Genomic DNA, 23,172 nt, shown 5'->3' with positions numbered 1-23,172 from the left:
ATGAGGGAGAAAGGTTTGTGGTAACACCATGTTGATGTGTATACTACTAGTCCTTATCCGGATCGTTATTTGGCAGAAAAAGAGCCTAGAGAGAGAGGATAATTGAGGAGGGAAGCAACACATGGAGGGTAAAATGGAAGAGTGGGGGACAGTAATGGGCTGGAAGTTGAAGTTGCACTAGTGGAGATGGTAGAAAAGGGAACAGAGAGAGTGGTTCAAAGTAGTGACTAGTTTCAAGGAAGAATAGAGTGAGAATCAAGTAAGATGTTCAGACATCATTGGGAGGAGAAAGATGAAATAGATCGAAGGGAGGGGGAAGAGGGAGGAGTTGAAGGTTGGAAAATCATGGAGATAGAGAGAAGTGAAGATTCATGAAACCAAAGAAAAGAACCAAGTCGGTGAACAATGTGGACTATGGAATGTGGAACCTAACGGAGAAATGATGATTACTTCCGAGGGAAAGGTAAGTCGAGTAGAGATGAGACTATTAACATAGATTGAGAGAAGGGAGAAAAAGGGGAGGGGGCGAAAAAGAAAATCAAAAAGAAAAAAAGAGAGAGAGGAAAACTGACCGCAGTTAAATTCTAAATAGGTTCTTGTGGGAGTAAGAGAAAAAGGAGAGAATATAAAGTGAAAGTGTAGTCCTGAGGAGAGAAGGCAAGAGAAAATAACCTGTAATGAAAACTGTAAATTAATAAGGTGTTCCTGAAAAGGACTATCAGGTTGTAGTGCCTATAGTATATGGAAGCAAGAAATATAAAAGAAGAAGAAAAGAGTAGAAACAGACAATAGTGTAGGAGAGAGGAAAGAGAAGTGAAAATGATGAGTAAAAAGTGTTAGTGAAGAAAGAGCAAGATATCCAGTTATAAGACTAAAGCACTTGAAAATTGCCTTCACTTGTATACACATGGCATATTATTATAGACAACTTCTAGTTGATATGATACGGATTTTTAAGATTGTACATCTAAATGGGATTGACCATAAAGTCTGCCGAGTTTTTTTGAGTTCTCATCTGGAGGAAGGACACATGGTCACAAATTCAAGATATTGAAGAAACATGTAACAATCCATGTTAAAATCTAACGTTACAGTTAGTAAAGTGAGACAGTGCTTCTTCTCTCACAGAGACTCAAGCGTAAAATTAATGAGTTTGTAGTTGACAGCCCATCAGCAGTGATCAGTAAACACCCTAACAAGTTAAACAGTTTCAAGTCTAATTTAGAGAGGTTTTTGGTGTCAAAATAATAACCCCAAAAATATTTTTTTGGCTATGGCTATGCGATACATTTTGTGCACAGCGCCTATTTAGCTAGAGGAGTAGAGCCTATGCCATTACCAATGTCAAGAGTTATTTTAATTTCGATTTCCATGTTACTTATGACAACACCGCCAGAGAGCCCAGAGACAAATCAGTTTTGTTAACTTTCACATGACTTTACGCCCACTTCCAGTGACAAAAAGGTATTTAAGTAACACATCAGGCATATTATTACTGTGTATGCACTTGCTGGCAACCATATCACCAGACCGGACACCAGCATCACTATCAATTCAGTATCTTGAAACTGACATGATCACTGTCAATAGACAATACTAACGACTGAAAGAGTGAGACATAGATCTAGTACTCTGTCTCAGCTCAGTAGGCGAGGCCGAGGCGAGGCGAGGAGCTCAGGCCGGGCGGGCCGGGTAGTACGCAAAGGCAATCCTACAAACCAACAATCAGCTGGGCCTGGGCTGGGTAGTGCAAGTGTGTGTCGTGTGCATTGCATTGTGATTTGAAGAGCAGGGTAGGCGCTGCATTCTACACTGCATTATATGAGACTGAGCCCGAGCTGCCGAGCCGAGTTTCTTTTCAGTGTGACAAACTGACGTTGTAGCTAATAACTGCCCCTTTGAGAACTTCAAGGAGGTGCCTGCTACGTCGAATCATATCTTTAGAAAGTAGGGAAGACGTTATTTGAGTCTTATCACATCATTATCTGCAAATTTCTTACCGTTTAAGTCAAAATCCACGTCCATGCCATCCAAAACAAACTTGCCGCACATTCTAAATTTTGACCTTTGACCGGAGGACGGTTGCGCGCTCTGCTGATGACGTCATCGTAAAAGGTTTCCCTTATCCTTGTTATCAGATTCTGTGGCGGTCTCGATGTAATTCCAGTACGAGTTGGATCAAAATATGAGATGAAAATAAACGAATCGCCAAGTTGTATCGGTGACTTCTTTTTGGGAGTATCTCATGGGCAGTGTATCAACTCATGAGAAGTTTGCATCATTGCCATCTTCTCAAAGCTATTTTATTCATTTCTTCAAAATAGTCATTTCACTCTAACGAATTCCACTTTCGTGTCTGTTCCGTCCTTGCTTTCGTTCTTATCCTTGTCACAGTCCTTTCTGGCTTTCTGTTTATTTCGCCTGACGTCATAATATAAGATTTCCATACATGGAGTCTTTACGGATATTGAGATGCCCTTATTTCCCAGACTAATTCACAAAATCTACAAGCTAAGTTTCTCTTGTGAATTCTTCTTTTCCACCTCTTTTTCCAGAAAATAAATTGTATTTGCTTACTTGTTTATTTATCTAAAAACAAAGTTGCTGTTATCACATATCAATGTTTTGTTGAAAGCTTATGTGATTCAAAGTTCCTTGAAATATTATGTACTCATGTAAGTGTTATGTATATTGCTTTATATTACTTTATATGGAAATAAAATGATTTAAATTTGAATTTGAACGAAAATGATAAGAATCGTGTAAAGTACACGTACGCTTGTTGTAGGGTTTACTAGTAAATTATTTTTTTGTTAATCTGTTTAATACTACATACGTGGAGAAGAAGTACTGGAAAGAGAGAGCCATATTGCAGTTCTCTAGTTCCTCCCAAGCTGCTTATAAGAATTAAAGTATTAAAGTTAGAGTAAACGTTGCATCCTTCAGATCACAGAGGTGAGACGAAATTCCAATGTACATTGCTTTCTGACTTAATATAGTACGGAATCTTATATACCTTTAAACCATTCTACAATCTTACAGAAGGTAATTTCGTTTATGCATCTCCGGTAAGTGCGAACAATATCGTAATCTGAGCTAACATACGTTCTAATCATAAATCATAAATAGTGCAATGTTTATACACGACTTGCTGTGAAATTTGATATCCTTTATTGCATGAAACAATATAAATTGAAATTTATTAAGACTTGTATCGCTTAAAGGGAGAAAGCCATTTAGACGATCGAGGTGATGATGTCAGTCATATCACGACTTTAACTCGGTGGACTGAGAAATAGCGTGCAGACGACAATTTCTTTATATCAATATGTTACCATCTATATGTCAACGAAATCTCCTTTACAAAATCTAGAGTACTCGAAAGTAATTCGTAGGTAGTCACATACTAAAAACTATTACATTCATATTATATTCTGTTGAAATTCGTTATTTTATTGATTTTGGATAAAACATGGAAATGTGGCGAAGATCTGCTGGGGCCCGTTGCATAAAAGTTACAATTTATTATGGTAACTTTGCCATCCAGTGGCAACTTCCATAGAATTCTTTATTTTGATTGACTGTTAAGTATTGTTACCCTGGTAGTTACCATTGGATGGCAAAGTTACCATAATTGTAACTTTTATGCAACGGGCCCCAGGTTGTTAAGTAAAATATGGGACTTGAGGCAGTAACGCCATTGTCTCATCAAATATTTTATACGCGACAGCCACGACTACCGCAATTTCTTTCAAAATAATAAAAAAAAAAGACATTGTGAAATTATTTTGCAAATGATTTTCCCCATCTCTTTGTTTGATCTTTGGCCTAAATATCGAAGTCAATATCAAGAGTAAATATGATTTTATATACGCTGATGTCATGGATTATGTTTCAAATGCAAAGCATTTTCTAATGGAGCTAACAATTTGTCTATATTATTGCAACGGTTCCCGCCCAGGCCCGCAGACTTCATTTTCAGTCATTTGATTTGATTTCATTTTATTTACGGTGATTGAACTTGCTCAGCAGTGACTGTCATTCTGCAAGTCCTTGCATGTGATATAACAGAGAAACATAGCGCAATATAGATTCAGTGTAACTTATGATTTAAAAAATCACATAAAAGTGAGAAAAAAAAATCTTTAATATGCATACAAAACTTGAAGAAAATACAGACATTGACAAGAGACTGACATAAAACAAAACAATAGTTGTATCTTGTATATATACTCATTAATAACATAATATGAAACTTTGTGAAAAAAAATTATCCTCCATATTGATTATATCAGAGTACATATTACTATTAAACTACAACTGTCGCTGTTCTAAATGAAACCTGAAATTATTAAAAACTCATATAGATATTTTCTCGAATTGCATTCCACCTTTCACTCCCCGTGTATTGTATTCTGCGTTTAAAGTAGGTTAAAAAACTTACATGACTCAAGATGTAATGTTAGCATGTTACATCTGACGAAATAAATCGTATGTTTAAATGGAAACAGCTGACAGAGAATTGGTTATAAAGATGAAGAAAAAGATATTGAATTTCTCATGTTCTTTTCCTTTTGTTAAAAGGTCTTTCGAGTACGTAATCTGCTGAGGACGTCTTTGTTGTTGTAGAGAACCCCAAATAGTTTCCCCTTAAAATTGAAACTACTGTATAGTTATGATTTACTCTAATGGCTGTTTGTATATAGTTGCTCTCATGTTTTACTTGATTGTTATGTTCATATTTCTATGATGTCTTGCTGACTTCAGGCAGAAGTTTTACCCTCGACTATAAGGATTTAGAACTTCATGCACTATCGAAAGACTCGAAACTGACTTTATTACTATATACTTCTAGATATCAGACAGAGCATACAAACAAAGTTTGGCTTTTGGGTGGCCAGTTTGCACTGAAAAGTCCTCGATTACCAGTTATTGTGTCTTCGACCATGAGTTTAACAATGAGCATGCACGTGTAATTTGAGTACCTGAAAATCCCTTGATCGAGCGAGGCAGTGTAACAATAAAGAGTTATACAAAGCTGTCATTCTTAATTAAGGTGTATGATGGCCGAAGCTGCGTGCCCAGCTGCAAAAGAGTGTGATCATTGAAAAATAAGCCACTAAGCATGGTGATCAGGCATTAAGTGGTTCTTTTGTTTATGTTATAACCTGTAGACGCGTGAGAGCAATTAACGCGATGTATAGTGCCTGCATATTGGCATTGAGAATGGTCTTGACTTTGAATACACTGGTTAGGTTTGAATAGAATAGCTCCTAACTATAGTCGGGAATGTATACTTGTCATGCGTAAGGGATGCGGGAATGTACACTTTCTATTTGGTATAGGGAATGTTATACTCTGCGATTCTTTGTGATATAATATGTTTCATGAAATATATGCCTACCATTATTTTGACTGTTGTAATATTCATTTATATATATTGTTTGGAAATGACATCTAATAAAAAGGAATGAATTGAACTTGTCATGAGTGGATAGTGTGTTATGTGGCATGACGTCATAATCATGTCTTTGATAATAACGTTTAACATAGCGGATCTCAAGGTCAAGTCACCAGTCGTCAGATATGAATTGTTTATCCAACGATGTACTTCTTGCAGGAACTTTAGATATAATATAAACAACAAATGGTAAAATATACATGTACACCTTGTCATGCGTGATGGTTATAGATATCGTCGCAAGGCGTTAATATGTCACATGTTTTCAATATGTTTAACATTGCGGACCTCAAGGCGATAGCATATCGTATAGCATAGCTTAGCATATGACCTGTTTATTCAACGATGTGCGGCCCTACTTCTGACAGGAACTTATTCGTTCAGACAAAACAATACATGATAAAGTGACATGTTGGTGAAGAATGAGACACGTTCGTTAGAATGTATTTCATTCTCTCATAATCTATAATCCTCGTGTTTGCAATATACTGTCGCTTGCATCCTGGAAATGCAAAAATGAAAATGGCAGTATTGTCAATCAATAAATCTTATTTTCCCATTTTTGTATGAGGTGAAAAACTTCGTCTACAAGAGCTGGCGGTTCACAGGGGTCGCACAGCAGGAAAATTATAAAACATAAATTCCACAATGTGTTCATTCTGTTTCATACAAAAAAAAAAATGATAATGATAATGGCACGTCAAATTGAATGAAAAGAATAAAAGTGAAGGATGTTATTATGCAGGAGATTGATGTCCGTTGTTCCAGGACTTTAGATATTCGCGTCATAAAATGCCTACATCATCATAAAAACAAGCAGTTTCGAAGCTGTTCAGATCACTTCATAATAAAGCACACGCGACATATAGTCAACAAATGCATTTTAACCTATAACTGTCGGAGAGCGATGCTACTCGTCGAAGTTCTTCACTGAATAATGTAATCAAGCAAAGCTGTGATACATGTGGAAGTTTCACAAAGTCGGATATTACGGATTGTATGAAAAGCAAAATACGAGTTTTTATGAAACTCTTTAAAGCGGTTGTGGACACAGTGTGTGTTTGTTAGTTAGTTCGTTCGTTTGTATTTTGTTGATTTCTTTCTCTTTTTTTTTTTTTTTTTTTGGGGGGGGGGTATAATTATAGCCAAAGTATAGCAGCTATCACCGTCACCTTCAAAGGTCATTATTGCTATCACATTACAATAATGATAATTACAATCGTACAATCATTATTAGTTGAAAATAATGACTTATGTTGTTGTTGTTTTTTGTTTGTTTGTTTGTTTGTTTGTTTGTTTGTTTGTTTTTGGTTGGACATTCTTCAACAAACTGTAAATAAGCTACTAATCAGCTAGTTTGATGATTTCAGGAAGTTTGTACAAAGTATGTACACAAGTCATGAACGACAATCATATGAATAATATTTCGTGTCAGCATGTTTATTGTGAAAATATATAACAACGCATCACGTAAGAAGTTTTAACGTCATTGAGTTATGTTGCAATGAAGGATACTTCATACTTGAACAGTGCATGTTATAGTAAACTTATTCACACCATTGTAATAAGAAAAAAAAGATGGAAGACACAAACTTTTCAACTGCTGTTTTGATATGCCTGCGTTAAAGATACGCATCTCATCAGCTGATGGTAGCCGTCAATCATGATTATGATATGCCATACGATATCACACAACCACGCTATATATCATTACAACTATAGTCTTGAGCTGAATTCTGATATCATTAATTCTGTCCTTTTTTTTTCAGAAAGATCACACTTCAGTCTACAGAGAGAAATATCACCAATGTGACACATCGACTAAAACTGATCAAAGGGACTTCTCGTTACTTTCTTCCTATAGAACCTGTGACAATCTATTAAAAAAAAGGTCATTCAATAGTCAGTTGCAGTTTCAGCTTGCTATAGTTTGTGATATGCTGGAGGGTTGAGGCATATCACAACTCCCTGGTTGAAGCATCGAACTGTTGCTCCGCGTGGTTGAAGCATGGACCCTATACCAGGTCCTAATACCATGGTTGAGGTATAAATGGTCATTGTTCATGAGTTATGTAACTTGGCGTCTATCATCGTACGCACGCGAACTCACGGATAAACTATAGCTTCATTTCCAACTATAATGTCGCCTATTGTTGTTAATTTAAGGCTGAATTCACCAGTGCTTATAATTATGGGCGTCAGGTTCCATTCAGCTCGCCTTTGTCAACGCGCGATGGCTAATTACGGATCATTATGGGCGTGGAGTAAATGGGGTTGCGCAAGACATTGTCCATCTGTTGTTCCATTGTCTCAATTCCTCATTTACCCACGCAAGCTGTGAAGATTGCAAAGCGTCGATACCAAAGCTCAGAAATGCAATTCTAGTACGTGTATATACTGTATCTGATCGTCGTCAATCCCATGTTCTTGAACGCTTTTAGAGGAGACGTTTTGACGAAAAGCATGCTATATGTATTTTGAACAATTTGAACGAAGCGGGATGAACGAATGCAATATATATCGATGGAAATAAAGGTTATATGAGAGAAAAAAAAATGTATAATTGGTAACTAGAACATAATTATACTTCAGACAATGACATTTATGTCCTGTATTGGATGGCAATGTTAGATAGCGATCGTTATTGATTGTGACGTCACTTCTGCCAACTTATTTCATTCTTTATTTATTATCATTTTGACTACGTCGAACATCTTTTGGGATTTACTTGCTCAGAATATTTCCAGGACTGTGACATTCTAAGACCTCTGCCAAGACATAAAATTATATTAAAAACAAACAAACAAACAAACTTCCATGAAAAGTAAGACTATTTCTTTTTGCGAAATATGTCGCGTATGAAGAGAGGTTAGGGATTTCAAGAAATATATGGGGACAATTCACAAAGTCAACGGTCGAAGATTTCATACCTTCACTTGAAAATATCACTGTCTTGATTTCTACCGAGCTCAATTCATTCAGTATACAATCTTACAGTACATTTTCTTCTTGATAAGAAATTAAACACACATGCACACACACACACACATATATGTTTGCCAAAAGAAAACGTTTTTAATTCTTCAGAATGTCCTTCTATTATAGAGCCAGTGATCAAACTTTCGTGAATTGGGACGAAAAGTGGTTTTCTAACAGAATAGAATTAGTATGACTTGGGCATGTATTTGATTGCAATTTATGCACTTTTTGTTATCATGTCAGTGTACATTCGTTCACTCGGTCGGAGTGATAAGTTCAATAATATTCCTATTTACAAATATTAAGTTTAGAGGATATCAAAAAAGAAAGCATTGCATAGTTGTCATCTCTGTTACAAATGCCACCGCGGACCGAAAGTTTTGTCTTACACGCCGTGATGCAGTAAAATGCTGGTCATTAAGCATGATAGAATTCTTTTCATCCATTATTTAATTCTTCGTCTCAATTTTCATCTCAATTCCTAAGATTCTACTTCTTGTCATTCTTCTTTTATTTCTGTCTTTGTATAATGTCGTCGCTTGACAGAGAAAGGGATACTATTAACGCTATCAGTATCTCGTTCATATTTACACATTTACTCGTTACACATTATCATGCATGCACGATTATAATCTTGCATATCAAACCGATGTGACTGGCGCTTAACCGATGGGGACTGAAATTCGAGCATTCACGAAAATAATGATTACGTATATAAGACACATCTTGTCTCCATATCCATATAGGCCTAAATAAGTGCATTCAGAGCAGATCAGCTCTATCGCTGCAGCTTATAGACAAAAACAAAATAAAACAAAACAAAACAAACAATCGCGTAAAGGCAAACTCTATACTCAATACTCAATATTGTTGATATACTTCATGGGAAACACTCCTTCAGTGCAATAGAACAGTAAATCTTTGGAATTGATTAAAAGAAATGACAAAATCATAATGTCATACTTGTAATATCAGTCGTGTAATTTAATCATGCATGTCAGATCTTCATTTCTTTTTTTTTTTTTTTTTTTTTGCTTCATTGGTGGGTGCACGAATATGTTATGAAATAACTTTCTTACCCATGCAGCGCTTGACGGCAGGCAACAAATGACTTTATAGCTGTATATGTCACTTTTTGTGTTCTGATGAACACAACCTTGTGATAGTTGTAATGCAGTATTAAGTGCATAATAATAGGCCCTATTTGTAAATCATGTCCTATTTCGGAAACGAATGGTGGCTTGGTCACAATTATGGTATGCATTTTAGTATAGTTTGTTTTTCTTTTATCTCTTAATCATTTAGGCATATTTATCCCGCTTCCCTTATTTAGTACCATAATCACCTGGTCTAAACTTCTATCCGATCTCCGTTTCTCTTTCAGAAACACTGACTATCCGGGGTTTACAACCAAACAAGTTTGCTGTATTGTAAGTCCCATCATATATACTTCTCTTTGCACAACCTCATTTCGATTTTTTTTTCAACCAGTTATCATTTTAAATTGTTTATCATGTATGCATTTTTTTTATTGTTGACAAGGTATATAAAGAACTTGTAGTGTTATTTTTTTATGTGATATTGATAGACGGGAAGTATGAAATAAATTGAAACTGAATTGATTAATCATCATTGATTATGTTCATATATTCATCAGGAAATGCAACACCGTCTATTGATGTGAAATCATTAGTAAAGCTCCAACCAGAAAAAGAATAAGAAAGATGATACTTGAATTAATATATTAGAAAAGGGGAATTCTAAAATGAATATTTGTGTACATGCAAACATCATCAACAACAACAACAAACTTGGGAAGTCATTATATCATCACGTCATGTGCAAGTCTAACCATGGAGCTAGTTTGCAACTCCATGGTCTTTAACTGTGATAAAATGCAACTGTGCTTAAAATCAGACAGGAAAAGCGATTACCGTATAAGTTGCATCGAAATCCGAGAAATCGTGCAAATTATCGACGACCCATGTTACCATAACAACCATCACCTTCACGTCATTTGAGTGGATGGCTTTAGCTTATAGCACTGTTCAGTGAAAACATTGATATTATTACAGTGTATCATCATTTTTTTTTTTTTTTTTTGATGTACATCAGCACTTGCATTAATGTGGTAATGATAATTTACGCAGAGTGGTCTATATTTCAACTCCATTTTCTGTCCGTTTAATATACTTCGTTTAAAATGCGAAGCATTGGAAAGTCAAGGTGATACTATATACCACGGAGGTACTGATCGAGCCTCACCAAGCACCTCCTTAACGATACGCCAACGAGAATAATAGGAACAAAAGGAAAGTAGAGAGAGATGAACTGACAATAATCCCCCTTACGTAGGATAAAAACATGTTCGTTTGGCGACGCACACGCAAATTGGCATCTATTCACACGGGCGCACTCACCCGCGCATTCCGACGGTTGAGCCTACGTGTATTGTGTGATGTGTGCGCGATTATAGAGAGCGCGGACTTGCACCTGCGACAGACACCATTTTGCCCCTCTCACGGGGTTGGCCGAGCCCCCCTCGCTATTGTTTTATTCACCCCCAATCAACAGTTATCGCGTATCCGGGTTCTTCCTGATTGGTTCAGGGATTAGAGAAAGTTGGAATTGGAGTGAAACTGGACTCTATATAAAGCGAAATGACCTGAGAACCTGCTTATATGCCCTGAACAGCCTGCAACGATCAGCTACATATACTACACACAAGCCAGCAGCGAATCTACTCGACAACGGCAACGTTCTGTATTTCTCATCTTTTCGCAACCGTGAACATTACTCTTAACTTCCTGTGGGTTACCATCCTCTGAATACAACAAGTCTCCCTAATTCTCTGCAATTGCCACAAGTTTTGCATTTAGATTATCCTGGTGAGTCACAATTTTTCTTCTGATATGATCTCGTCAAAATGGAAACATAGTAGTATATTGCGCGGTATATGGTATATTATATGCGTGCGGACATACTCGGAAGTACATGTACATGTATACATACTGTAGTACTGTACTACAGCTCCGGCACCGTACGCAATTTTCATGGCGGGCATCTGAGCACGCGCGGCGGCACGCTGTCCTGCTGTCCGTCCTGCCTGTTTTTATACGTGATCGTCGTTCATTCTTATCTCATGATTTACTTGTACATAGAACGACTTCGCTTGAAGAATAATATACTACAAATATGTATGCCTAATGGCCATTGTAACGAAGAAAATGATATATTGAACCAGTGTTCTCATTGCTTCTTTTGCAACAAATTTTTATCTCCGCAGACACACACCATGGCACCTGTCAACGCCTTCAGCAACTCTTCATCGGCTGCCGCCTCGACGAAGGACCCAATGCAGCTGCCAGACGAGGCCCGAGTCTCCGTTCTCACCACCGCTGGAGAGTCCCTCTTCATGTGCAGCAGTAAGGAGGGACATGTCTGCTATCACGCCTGTCGGGGTCACGGCCGTTACCCACTGTGGAGCGACGACCAGTTCATGGAGGACGACGATGTTGTGGAGGAGGAGGACGACGACGATGATGGGGTGGTGAAGCGGAAACGACCTCGCAAGGAGACTTCGGATGATGAGTTTGATATCGACGAGGATGAGGAGTGGCTGTCTCAGTATGAGGATGAGCAGGAGTTCTGGGAGCAGATCCAGGAGTCAGCGCGACGGGAGCGGCAGAGAAGGATGTCGAATCCCCCGATCCACTACGCGGCGGACGAGCTGATCTTCATGGATGAGAGGCAGGAGGACCGGTTCAGGGACGTTTCGGCGAATTCAGTGCTTGCTGAGGACGACGGCCCGATCGTCGGTGTGATCTCGACGAAGCCACCACCCGAGTACGTGTGGCACCTGCTGGCCGAAGGCGATGCCTGGATGCGCGGATCTCTCCCCGAGCGAATCTCCGACCAGCCCGAGAATGGTTTCCACAGATATCGCTACCACGCGTGGGATCGCATCCCGAGCGAGGACATTCCCGACAGTTCTGACGAGGAGGACGACGGATTCGACTGGGAGGCGGCCCGTGCCGCCGGCGAGTCATGGAGTGATCTCGCTGATCGGCAGGAGGAGGAGCAGCAGAGTCAAGTCTCGTGGTAAAGGAGAGGAAAATACGCACATGAACAATGGACAGTCGTGACATTTCGAACTGAAAATTGACTTTATTACTCGTCTGCTATTACCAATGCTTGTAATCGTGATGAACTCGAGTGGAACTTGGTATCCAGGATTGAAACTTCCAACAAAGGACTTCGTATTTTCAATATAATTTTGAATTTAATTCCTCGATTTCAGCATCATCCCTTTGAGTTTCTTTTGCTTAAAAGCATTCACCGTTTTTCAATTACTGACGAAAAATCATGTCCCGAATTGAAAAAAAAAAATGGCATTACAATTGATAAGTTGCTTTGAGTAACGTTAATTTCACAAGAGTTAGTGATAATGCAACTTGGGTACTTGCTTTAAAGCAGTAAACCCTTTCACAATGACATTTTTCACGCTCCAAATTATGATTATCAAATTTGTCCTTTACAAAGAACCGGAATGAATGCCGCAATCAATATTCTTATTACGCCAAGATGCGATTTTTAATTTACTTGTATTTTTATTCAATTCAATTTTTAAATCAAATGCCTTGTGTAATGATTGAATTGATACTTACATAAATGTTTTATGTACAGTATTTCCACTTTATGTAACATAAACAATGAAAGCTGTAACCAATGGAATTTGAAATTGAACTTATGTGACGATGATCAATATTCATTAGACTATTTTTATTTACAATCGATATCTGCTTGCCTGTTCGTCTTATTGAAGTTATTTCTCTCATGACCAGCATGGTGCAACATGTGTGTGTTTGTGTGTTTGTTTGTTTGTGTGTGTGTGTGTGTGTGTGTACAGAGCGATAGAGAGTTGTCGCGTGATACTCAACTGGGCTTATTAAGTGTGCTCTGCCTACATAGTTTTTATCATCACCATTATTCCCCTCGCGCATGATGTAATCTTGCTCTCGGCAAGACCTTTGCAACTTCACACTACACAACAAGACAAGTAACAATGACAAAACGAAATTGATGGAAATACAAACCAATGTACAAGTAGAAAATATAAGAAAGAGTACTCGCATTAATTTACCAAAATGACCAAGAAGAGGTACTTAATAATTTAACAAGCAGTTAGTATGGCTCTCCTATTGCCAATCAAACCACACGTTATGTCGACATAGTAACGTAGTTACGATATCCTTGGGAAAAAAAAAAAAAAAAAAAAAAAAAAAAACCTTGTAAACATCGTGGCCCAGCCAGGGACATGCCGTAAGATAGATTCCAAAATATAAAATCATGAAGCTAAGATTTGCCAACTCAAAGGCCCACTCAGAGTTATTGGCGGGGTTGGGGTGACTTGACCAAGACATGATAAGTTTAAAAGACATTACTGATTAGTCATACCTGAATATAAGAACGACCCAAGTCCAAATTTGGCTATCGCCTTTGGAAACCATTTACGAAGTCATGCAAATACAGATAATCATTCAAGTGACTGTTTTATATTCAAATTTGTATAAATAACATCCCAATAACTGAAAACACTAAAAGCAGAAGGAAGTTATTCATTCATTTCTATTTTCCCAAAATTTTCTCTAATGGACTTGGGTTGTTCTTATATTCAGGTATTTAATTGGATTTTCTTTTTTTTTCACAAAGAGTAGGAAGAGCTATAATGAAACATATTTCAACCAATAAGAATTTACTTGCCTTCAAACACAGATCAATCCCCCGTGCACTTGGTTGCCCTACGCACTTGGTCGTCCCTACGGGGTTATCATTTATTATGCAGTTATGCATCATAATATGAATTTTTTTTTTTCAAAAAGAGCTAAGCGCCAATTTTAAACATTTCAAAGTAAGTTCATAATCAGAGCAAAACAAAACCTCTCCAGTAATACCTCACTTGCAATATAACAAGGAATATTTTAGAAGTTATGTTTGAAAATACCCCGTATTTTTTTTTAGCAGCATTAATCACAAATAATCTTGATTTAACAAGAATTGAGTTAGCTTGTTTTGCGATTGAACTTATAATAGTTCATATTACGTATGAATGTGTGTGTGTGCTATAATCATGTGCGTTTGGAGGAGTGTTACAAGTCTCCAACTGTATTTTCTGTGAAAGTACTGAGTAATGTCGCCCTCTTTTGGTGATGTTCTTATCACCCGACCGTATGATTTACCTCCCTGTTACGACGCAAACTGCATGGAGGAGTAAAGGCAGAAATTCCCCTCACACACTGGTCAGGTCAAATAATTTATTTTTCATTGTTCACTCATCTTCCATTCTACAAATGACGTTCGTAACACAGCTATACACACACACACACACACACACACACACACACACACACACACACACACATACACACACACACACACACACACACATATATATATATATATATATATATATATATATATATATATATATATATACTAGTATTATATATATATATATATATTTTTTTTTTTTTTTTATAAAGATAGTAACAAAAATTTGAAAATCCCGAGGGCACTTTAGTAACACCAGTCTAGAGAATGTCGTAATTTGGAAATTGAAATAATGTATGGAGAAACCTACAGAAAAGCATGTTATGCTAGTGGGGGCAAGTCCCCAGAAAAGAAGAGCACATAGAGCATGGCACAGACACAAATATTCAACTCACGTGATCACACTTTAAAAAAAAAAAATGCGTACACACACCAACACTGTCCCAATATGAGAGAAATAAAAGAGATAGAAGAGAACCGACAAGACAATCATGAAGAAAGCATTAAATGGAAAGTATATGTGCATGCCTGCAGCTGCCATGCGAGAATAAAGAACATGATCAATAAACAAAGAATTTAAAAAGAGACCAAATGCACGTATTTAACAACAGTGCTAAGCAGTAGGCCTATAAATCAATGTTGCTGTATAATAATTTTGAATTATGTTTATCAAAAATGATGCTGTCGCCATGCAGGGAATAATGTTAGATCATAATGAAGCTTAATTTTAGATGCATGAAATCTAAGAGTTTTTCACAATATAGAGTTAGATATTCAATGGATTCCAATATTCAGTTTGCGCCCGATGGTATTAATGAAAATGATTTTAAAGTGAAAGAGGCGGCATTACGATCCTAGGCTAAGGTCATATTTTTTTCTTACACCGAGTTGAAAACACATGACTTGTTCATTACAGATGTATATACAGAAAAACATCGTTCATAATATTATCATAAACAACATCTCACGAAAATGTCTGTGACCTCCCCATTTGCGAAAATATCTGTAGTGTACGGGAAAATAGCAGCTTATACTGAGTAAAAAAAGACCTTAGCCAGAAAAGAAAACCAACTGCAATAGCACTACCGAAGATATACCTGCATTACGCACTTATACCACTGAGTATAATATTGGGGATACGGGATATATACCGTATATCTTTTCTTGTCCAAGGGTCGTATTGATGAGGCGTCCGAAAATTTGGCGTTCTGTGTTACCATTGGTCGAAACTATTTCCCCCTTCATTCAGCACCATTGGATTCCGCGCTCGCGCACCGCACCTTCTCTTCTCGACACAACCTGTGTATATTCAATAGGTGCTCTCATGCCATCCTGCTGAATGCTCGCAGTGATTGGACCACGGAGAGGGTAGCGTTCTGTACACCTGTGCTTTCGTTACGGACTACGTACGGACGCGACTGAGGATATAACCGGATCGACGCTCCCCTGGCCCTGCATGCAACGCTAGGCAGCTAGACCGAGGCATCACCGCAAACCAAAGAGTATACTGTATACTCTTTGCAGCAAACAAATTTACTTTTTTGTCGTACTAGTACTCGTTCTCGAACCAGTGCAGTTGCAGTGGCAGTAAGTGTGCATTAGCAGCAGACGACCATCACACGAAACTTTACTCGCTCGGTGGTCCTGAAAGGTAGAAGACGCTAAAATGAAGTTATTTATCGCGATCTTTGCCTTTGTGGTCACCGTGGTGAACTGCCTGCCGAGGGAAAAATTCTTCGACTTTGGAACAGACGCTGGTGACAAGAAACTGCTCCGAGGCAACAGGCAGCCAGTTTCTCTTACGTTCGCTGAGCCGTTCACCTTTCTTGGCGAGGAGCATAATTCCCTTTACGTAAGTTTTGTAACTAACCATTTAACTAGTTAGTTTTTCATACATTTTTTACGCGACTCTACCACTTGTTTTAGCTTCTTTTTTTTCGACTAGGAAAAAAAAAACTGAGCTCAATGTAAATTAGAATTGTCTGGTATATAGAATTGTAACTTTGTGAAGGAGCGCCCCGGGGTTATCTCGATCAGCTGTGATGTTGTTCGTAATCATTCATGATGTTATCAATTAACGCCTTTACTTTTTTTCTTATTGCTTAGGTAACTTATCTGTCCTTCATCATGGCATGATTTAGTATTGCAACGGTCATTTCTGATGCTTGCCTTTGGTAACAGATTGAGCCTCTAGAGATAGATCAAACATTGTGTAGAGTTGAGTAGAAAGTTCTTGTTGTATTAAATCATTGATAAAGTTTCAAGATTCCACCAGGGAGGTGCACCTCCCTGATTCCACCATACCAAGAAAGCTAAGGAGGGTAGCCACACTATCTGTAACTGTAGGTCTTGTTTCTGTTTTCAAGCCAGTCATCTGACTGACCTTGAGCTTGCAGAACACAAACATCCACATTCACACTAAAAATGTCGAAAGAGTTCTTTAGATCTATGCAAAATCCACCTTTGGTGAGTAGGCCATTGCATAACTGAAAGAGCATTTGAAGAATTTTGTCCTGTATATGAACTCTTCTAGAGTCTGTGCCCAGGTACTTGATTTTTTTTTTTTGAAAAGTAATGAAGACAAAATATGTGATTACGAAGTGCATCATGTAATATCAGGATGATTTTGCATGGTAGGCCTGTAAGATAACATTGGAAAAGTACTAGTTGTACTGAAGTTCAAAGTTACACTATACCAACCTGTACGTCCCTACATGCTACAGGCTGTATAGGCCTGCTCTGCCCTGTGCTCTATTGGGGGAGGGTTCAAGGGTTAGAAGAAATGAGATGTGTCAATTTATTCAATCTTTAAATCCACATGGATTAGGTGCTGCAGAATCATCTTCTTCGTGCAATATGTACTACACGGAAAGGCGCTGTGAAAAGGCTGTAGTGCACAAAACAACTGGCTTGTGTGTAATACTTATGAAACAGGTGTAGAGTATGAGTAACTTGGTAAGATATTTTGCTACAGATATTGATAGCCTTAAGCTCATGCCATGAAGAAAACTGTTAAAGAGCCAATATTGTGAATTTGTGATTATTATCTTTTTAAATGTGCATTTCCTAGACTTGCTTCTGAGAGATACAATGAAAAAAGGCAAATACTATTCTCGGTGCATGCTTTCTGGAGGAGCTGGGTTACATTACTCAGTTTGTACCAATGAGATAAAAATATTGAAGATTTTTAAAAAGCTCTATCATGAGAAGAAAATGATTTTATGGAATGCTCATCTTTCGTCATCAGTTACTATTTTCTGTTAATCAAAGATAAAAATTGAAAATGCAAATAAGGCCAACACTACAGTGAGAAAAGTATTGCAATGTTAACTCAATGTACACTTAAAGGGATCGTATAATTTTGGTTGACACCTAATTTCAGGTTTCTAACATTTTTTGGTGAGATAATGAGAAACCTCTTATGAAATATGAAAGAGCACATAATTCTATGAGGAATTCAATGTTTATTTGATGAAAACTGGTTTTGAAATGGCTGAGATATCCAAAAAATAGCGATTGTAATAAAGTGTGGGACCCACACTTTATTAAGATCGCTTTGTTTTACTTTTTTTTTTGGATATTTCAGTCATTCCAAATCTGATTTTCATCAAATAAACTTTTAATTCCTCTTAAAATGGTATGCTCTATACTATATCATAAGTGTTTTCTTGGTATCTCGCAAAAATTAAAAGCCCAATTCTCATCTCCACCAATACTGTACCATCCCTTTAACTTTGCCTGTCTGGAATTGCCTTGTCTTCCTCTATGGATTAAAATGGTTGCTTTATGTGTGCATTCTCTCTTTAGCATTTCAATGTGAGTAGCACTTCGGAGACTTTCCTGCTATTTTTGTAATGCAGCCAGAAATTGTTCAGTAATGAGGAGACATGTACATGTGTACATCATAAAAACTACAGGACAAACGATAAAATCTATAATTAGTCTTCACCTAAACATTGTGCTATAAAACAAGAGCCTTTTGAGTCAATCCCATTTGTCTTCAATGTGCACAGTGCATACCAATACATTCCCAAGTGAGCAGTGATGTATCCTACATTGGTACATATGAATAGTGCAGCAGGTGCAGAATGACCTGCGTACTTTCCTTGTTTTCTGCAATGACTATCATGTCAGTATGAAGAGTTTTTCACCAAACTTTTTGACATTTTAAAGGATGTTGTCAGGGCTGTTCTTTAGATTAGTGGCCGATGAGGTATACATTGTAAATCTATAAAATAAGTTTCTTCCGGTTACTGGAAAAAAGTGACCTGGGGATTATCTATATGATGAGCTATGATTTTGTAATGAGACTCTCAGTGGTAGGGTATTCAGCAGACTCTCTATGAACTCCTGCCTGTATGATGCACATTAGTCATGGGAGGCCCATATAATAGTGAGCAAGGCCTAGTACTTCTCCTTCGACCTCATCACTCTGAATTACATGAAAATAATTATAAATGATATAAGCAGAGCTTTTTGAATACTTTTGCTTGTTAGTTCCTACATCATTCCCTTTTAACACTTTAATATCAACCAGAAACTGATGCTCATGAGTCTTTGCAGAGACTCTTTAAATCTCAAAAATTGATACTTTTTAAAATTAATTTCTTATACACTGTAGTTTTATCTCAGTCCTTCTTCAACCTGCTCTAGGCTAGAAGTTCTGAATAGGCTGTAACATGACTTGCCTGAACAATAAATATTCAGACTTTATGCCTCTTATTGTATGCAGTGTAATGTAAACTGTAATTGCATGACAAAACCAGATGAATCCCATTAAGTGCTTTAAAATGCTACAACCTCATAGTCGGCATAACTTGCTGAATTCAGCACGCTTGAACTACTACCTACAAGTACAATAGATACAAGTGTACATTTTGTACCTGTTCAAGACTACAGTATTTGCAACGGTGCCAACACTGTCTGTTGTAGGTTATAATATGATTGGTAGATATATCAGTGATCATAACGTTTCCATTAACACTAATATTGATTTGGTGCAAATAAACATACAGCTTATTTTAGTTTAGACCAGAAACGAGATACAATGTGTAGCTTCACTTTATTGTAAAGAAAAATTTCAGGGCCTGTGGGATGTGCTTCTGAAGATACAGGTAGAGCCTACCTAGTGAACAGGTTATGAGCCTCACAATGTATGAAATTGTTTGAAAGTTTAAAAAAAAGTGTTTGTTCATATTGGAATCCTTCATGGTGTAAGGCAAATTTACCAGAACATTATGTATTTGTATGGGAAGAGTACATTGGGGAAGAAAAAAAATAGTACATTGTATTGTCACATAAACAAGGGAAGTTCCATGACACATATTGTTAATCATGAAGTGTGATCATCGCAAATGCGTCCGTCACGCTCAGATTGAAAGTTGGGTTGATGGGAGGAAGTTAGGAATTAAGGTAGGCTAACAGGTGTAACAATGTGTCAGGTTGTGGGGCAGAAGACTACACAGGTCAGTAAACCTGTCGCCAAATGCCTGATCTCTTCGCAGTCTATGGCGTGTCCTTCATAGAACTTGGTAAATCACATTTCATCCTTTTAGAGCCACACTCACTGTGTTTGCTATTTTGCTACCTCGGTACAACAGATTATTATGGGTCATTTGTATTTCTCTACCACTGTAATCCTACTTTGAATCAGTACAAGTGCATCCCATGTACAACTGTACTTACATGTACATATTACCGGTGTTAGTGAAAAAAGGACAACAACAAACTGACTTTATTCCTCTGAACTTTTGACCTTGGAGAGCATCTTCGTGTTATAGAAGTACGTCTAACTACAGTTTCTTCAGATTTGAGATCAGTCACGGTTCAAGTGACTGTTCTTTCATGGTTCACTTCACACATGTGTGACCGAGTTTAAACCACAGGAAGTGCATTGTCTGGCCTCGCACATTTAGTTGTACTGTGTAGATGTAGAGCTATTTTGGATGGATCAGGATTATGATGTGGATGAATGTGGATAATAGAGACTGTGCATTGGTCTAGAAGAGTGAGAGATAAGGGCTTTTGTGAAGTTATTGGTTTTACCTGAGGGGGGAAGAATAGGCAGACACTTATGGAACGCCATTAAGGAAACAATACAAAATTCATTTCACTCCAGCCAATATTCATTTCACTTAACAAATACATTTCACTCACCAATATTTATTTCACTTTTTACAAAAATACATTTCACTTTTAGATAAAAATTCATTTCACTTTTCACAAAAATATGTTTCACTTTTAAACAATAACACATTTCACTTTTGAATAAAAATTCATTTCACTTTTCACAAAAATGCATTTCACTTTTAAATAAAAATACATTTCACTTTTTACAAAAATACATTTCACTTTTAAATAAAAATTCATTTCACTCTTCACAAAATGTATTTCACTTTTTAACCAAATTCATTTGACTTTTCACAAAATTTCATTTCACTTTTCAAAAAAAAAAAATAAATCATTTCTTCTTTCCGTAAAAAAAAAAAAAAAAATCATTCCACTTTGGCGTACCATATCACTCTGACGAAACCATTTCACTGCACTAAAACCATTTCACTCTGATAAAACCATTTCACTCCAATCAAAAAAATACGTTCCTCTCTTTTCCCGGCCAAAAGGTGGCGCCAGTCTGAGAGGAGACGCTGCTATGGCACTTTGTTAGCACCAAAGAGCGTACAACCCTAAAGGGCCGTTCACGCGGTTTTGCGGCAGCGGCAGCGGCAGCGGCAGCGGCAGCGGCGGAGGTTTGCCGCTAAACTCTGCCGCAGCTAGCAGCATGCTGTGCACACTGGAGCGGTTTGCCGCGCGTAATCTGCAAATTAGATTGTTGCCCTTGGGCACCTGCAGTTTACTAGTAATCAGTTACATAATTATCATGCACATGTATACCGTGAATACATTCCCCATGGATCTGAGAATTTACAAAATCACTTTTCCAAAACGAAACAAACAATAAAGGAAATCAAGGGTGCGTAACATGCAAGAAGATTATTGGACAATCAGTACTGGAATCTCAGCTTTTCAACTTTTTGCTTTAAAAAAAAAGAACACTTTCAACACAGACTGTTCAATGAAACTGCAAAATATTCCTTGTGTTACTGATATTGGTATGCACGCAGAAATTATTGCATCGGACCACTGCCATATATACTGAGAAGGCGGTACATGAAATGTGTACATCCAACACCTCAATATCTCAAATATGATCTGCGAATGTCACATTATCCTTGTTCTTGTTTTATTTTTATTTTTTTGGTTTTTTTTTTTTTTTTTTACAAAATTAGTCTGCATCCAAAGTAATGATATCTTATCTTGTTTCATGTTAATGAGAAAATGACTAGTATTTTTTTTTTTTCTGGTGTCGGTAAAGTAGTCAACTGTATGAAAGATGAGCTCTTAAAAAAATAGAAAAACCAGCAACATACTTCTTTACTTGTTATTCCAATCTTTTACCATAGAATAGTATACCGGTATTATGATATAGATATTTTTTTTTAGATCATCATGATTGTGTCATTCATTTTCACGTGCATGTTTGTGTAATGATTTTTGTACTTCATAACTCACTTTTCCTACTGCGCCTTGAGCACGTTAGTCATGTGGAATTGGCACATTAAATGTATACTGTATTATTATTATCATTATTACCGATGAACTCTATATGGATGAAATGTTAATGTTTGATTTAATTTCTGTCACAGTTCATGCTCTTTTTGGAAGTGTAGTTACAAAGGTGAGGGGATGTTTTAGAGAATATGCCTACCATTCACTCTCCTACTCAAACCTACTAGATCTACGTATGTAGAGTATAATGTAATCCACAAACGGCCCATAATAAACTCACCCACATACTGTACTCCCAGCTATGGAAAAACAAGAGTAGCATTTTCACTCTCCACAACATGTGTTTTATATTATGCATGGGGAAGTAATGGCAGTTTTGCATCCTCTTAGAAAAAAACAAACAAAAGCAAAAACTACACAAACAAAAACAAAAACTACACACACACACACACACAATGTCAGTTTGGATTTCAAATTCATACATCTGCATTACACCATCAAATCTACGCTTTCAGAAATCTGGATAGCATTTTAGGGCAAGTCCAAGATATCGCGCACCTTACGTATGGGACATTCAGAGATTTCAAACCTCTGAAAAGTAATGAAGGAGCACTTGGATTTTATTGTTTATCATCAGGAGGACTGGTATCCTTGAGAAGAATATTGTGTTTAAGTTTGGTGTCATTTGACCTTGGGTTGATTATTTTATTAAGAAAAATATGCCAACTTACGTATGGGACCAGAGAAAAACTGGATTTTTCAAAATAAAGTTTGAACTGAAAATTCTCTGAAAGTACCTTACTGATCAAGTTCTGTTTGGAAGTGAAGAAAGGTAC

General features: G+C 37.2%; 2 protein-coding genes across 2 annotated transcripts in view; both read left to right on the top strand.

Annotated features, from left to right (window-relative positions):
* The first annotated feature begins 10,928 nt into the window (after nucleotides 1-10,928).
* LOC140228815 (uncharacterized) lies at nucleotides 10,929-13,236 on the top strand. The gene is made up of 2 exons (XM_072309091.1): nucleotides 10,929-11,328; nucleotides 11,727-13,236. Exon 2 carries the CDS (start codon nucleotides 11,736-11,738, stop codon nucleotides 12,543-12,545), a length of 810 nt encoding a protein of 269 aa, XP_072165192.1. The 5' UTR covers nucleotides 10,929-11,328; nucleotides 11,727-11,735; the 3' UTR covers nucleotides 12,546-13,236.
* Nucleotides 13,237-16,334: 3,098 nt separating this feature from the next.
* Nucleotides 16,335-23,172, top strand: part of LOC140228806 (nidogen-1-like) — an 87,337-nt gene continuing 80,499 nt past the window's right edge. Inside the window, exon 1 of the mRNA XM_072309083.1 lies at nucleotides 16,335-16,622. Within this exon, the coding sequence (XP_072165184.1) occupies nucleotides 16,437-16,622 (186 nt within the window). The 5' untranslated portion in view covers nucleotides 16,335-16,436. The remainder of the gene's footprint in view (nucleotides 16,623-23,172) is intronic.

Source organism: Diadema setosum, chromosome 1 (genome assembly GCF_964275005.1).
Source record: "Diadema setosum chromosome 1, eeDiaSeto1, whole genome shotgun sequence".
Taxonomy (NCBI): Eukaryota; Metazoa; Echinodermata; class Echinoidea; order Diadematoida; family Diadematidae; genus Diadema; species Diadema setosum.
Note: the sequence above shows the minus strand (reverse complement) of the source record. Positions and strands in the feature narration are given on the sequence as shown.

Coding starts and splice junctions, on each gene's coding strand:
- LOC140228815 (XM_072309091.1), top strand. CDS start 11,736: ATGGCACCTGTCAACGCCTTCAGCAACTCTTCATCGGCTGCCGCCTCG.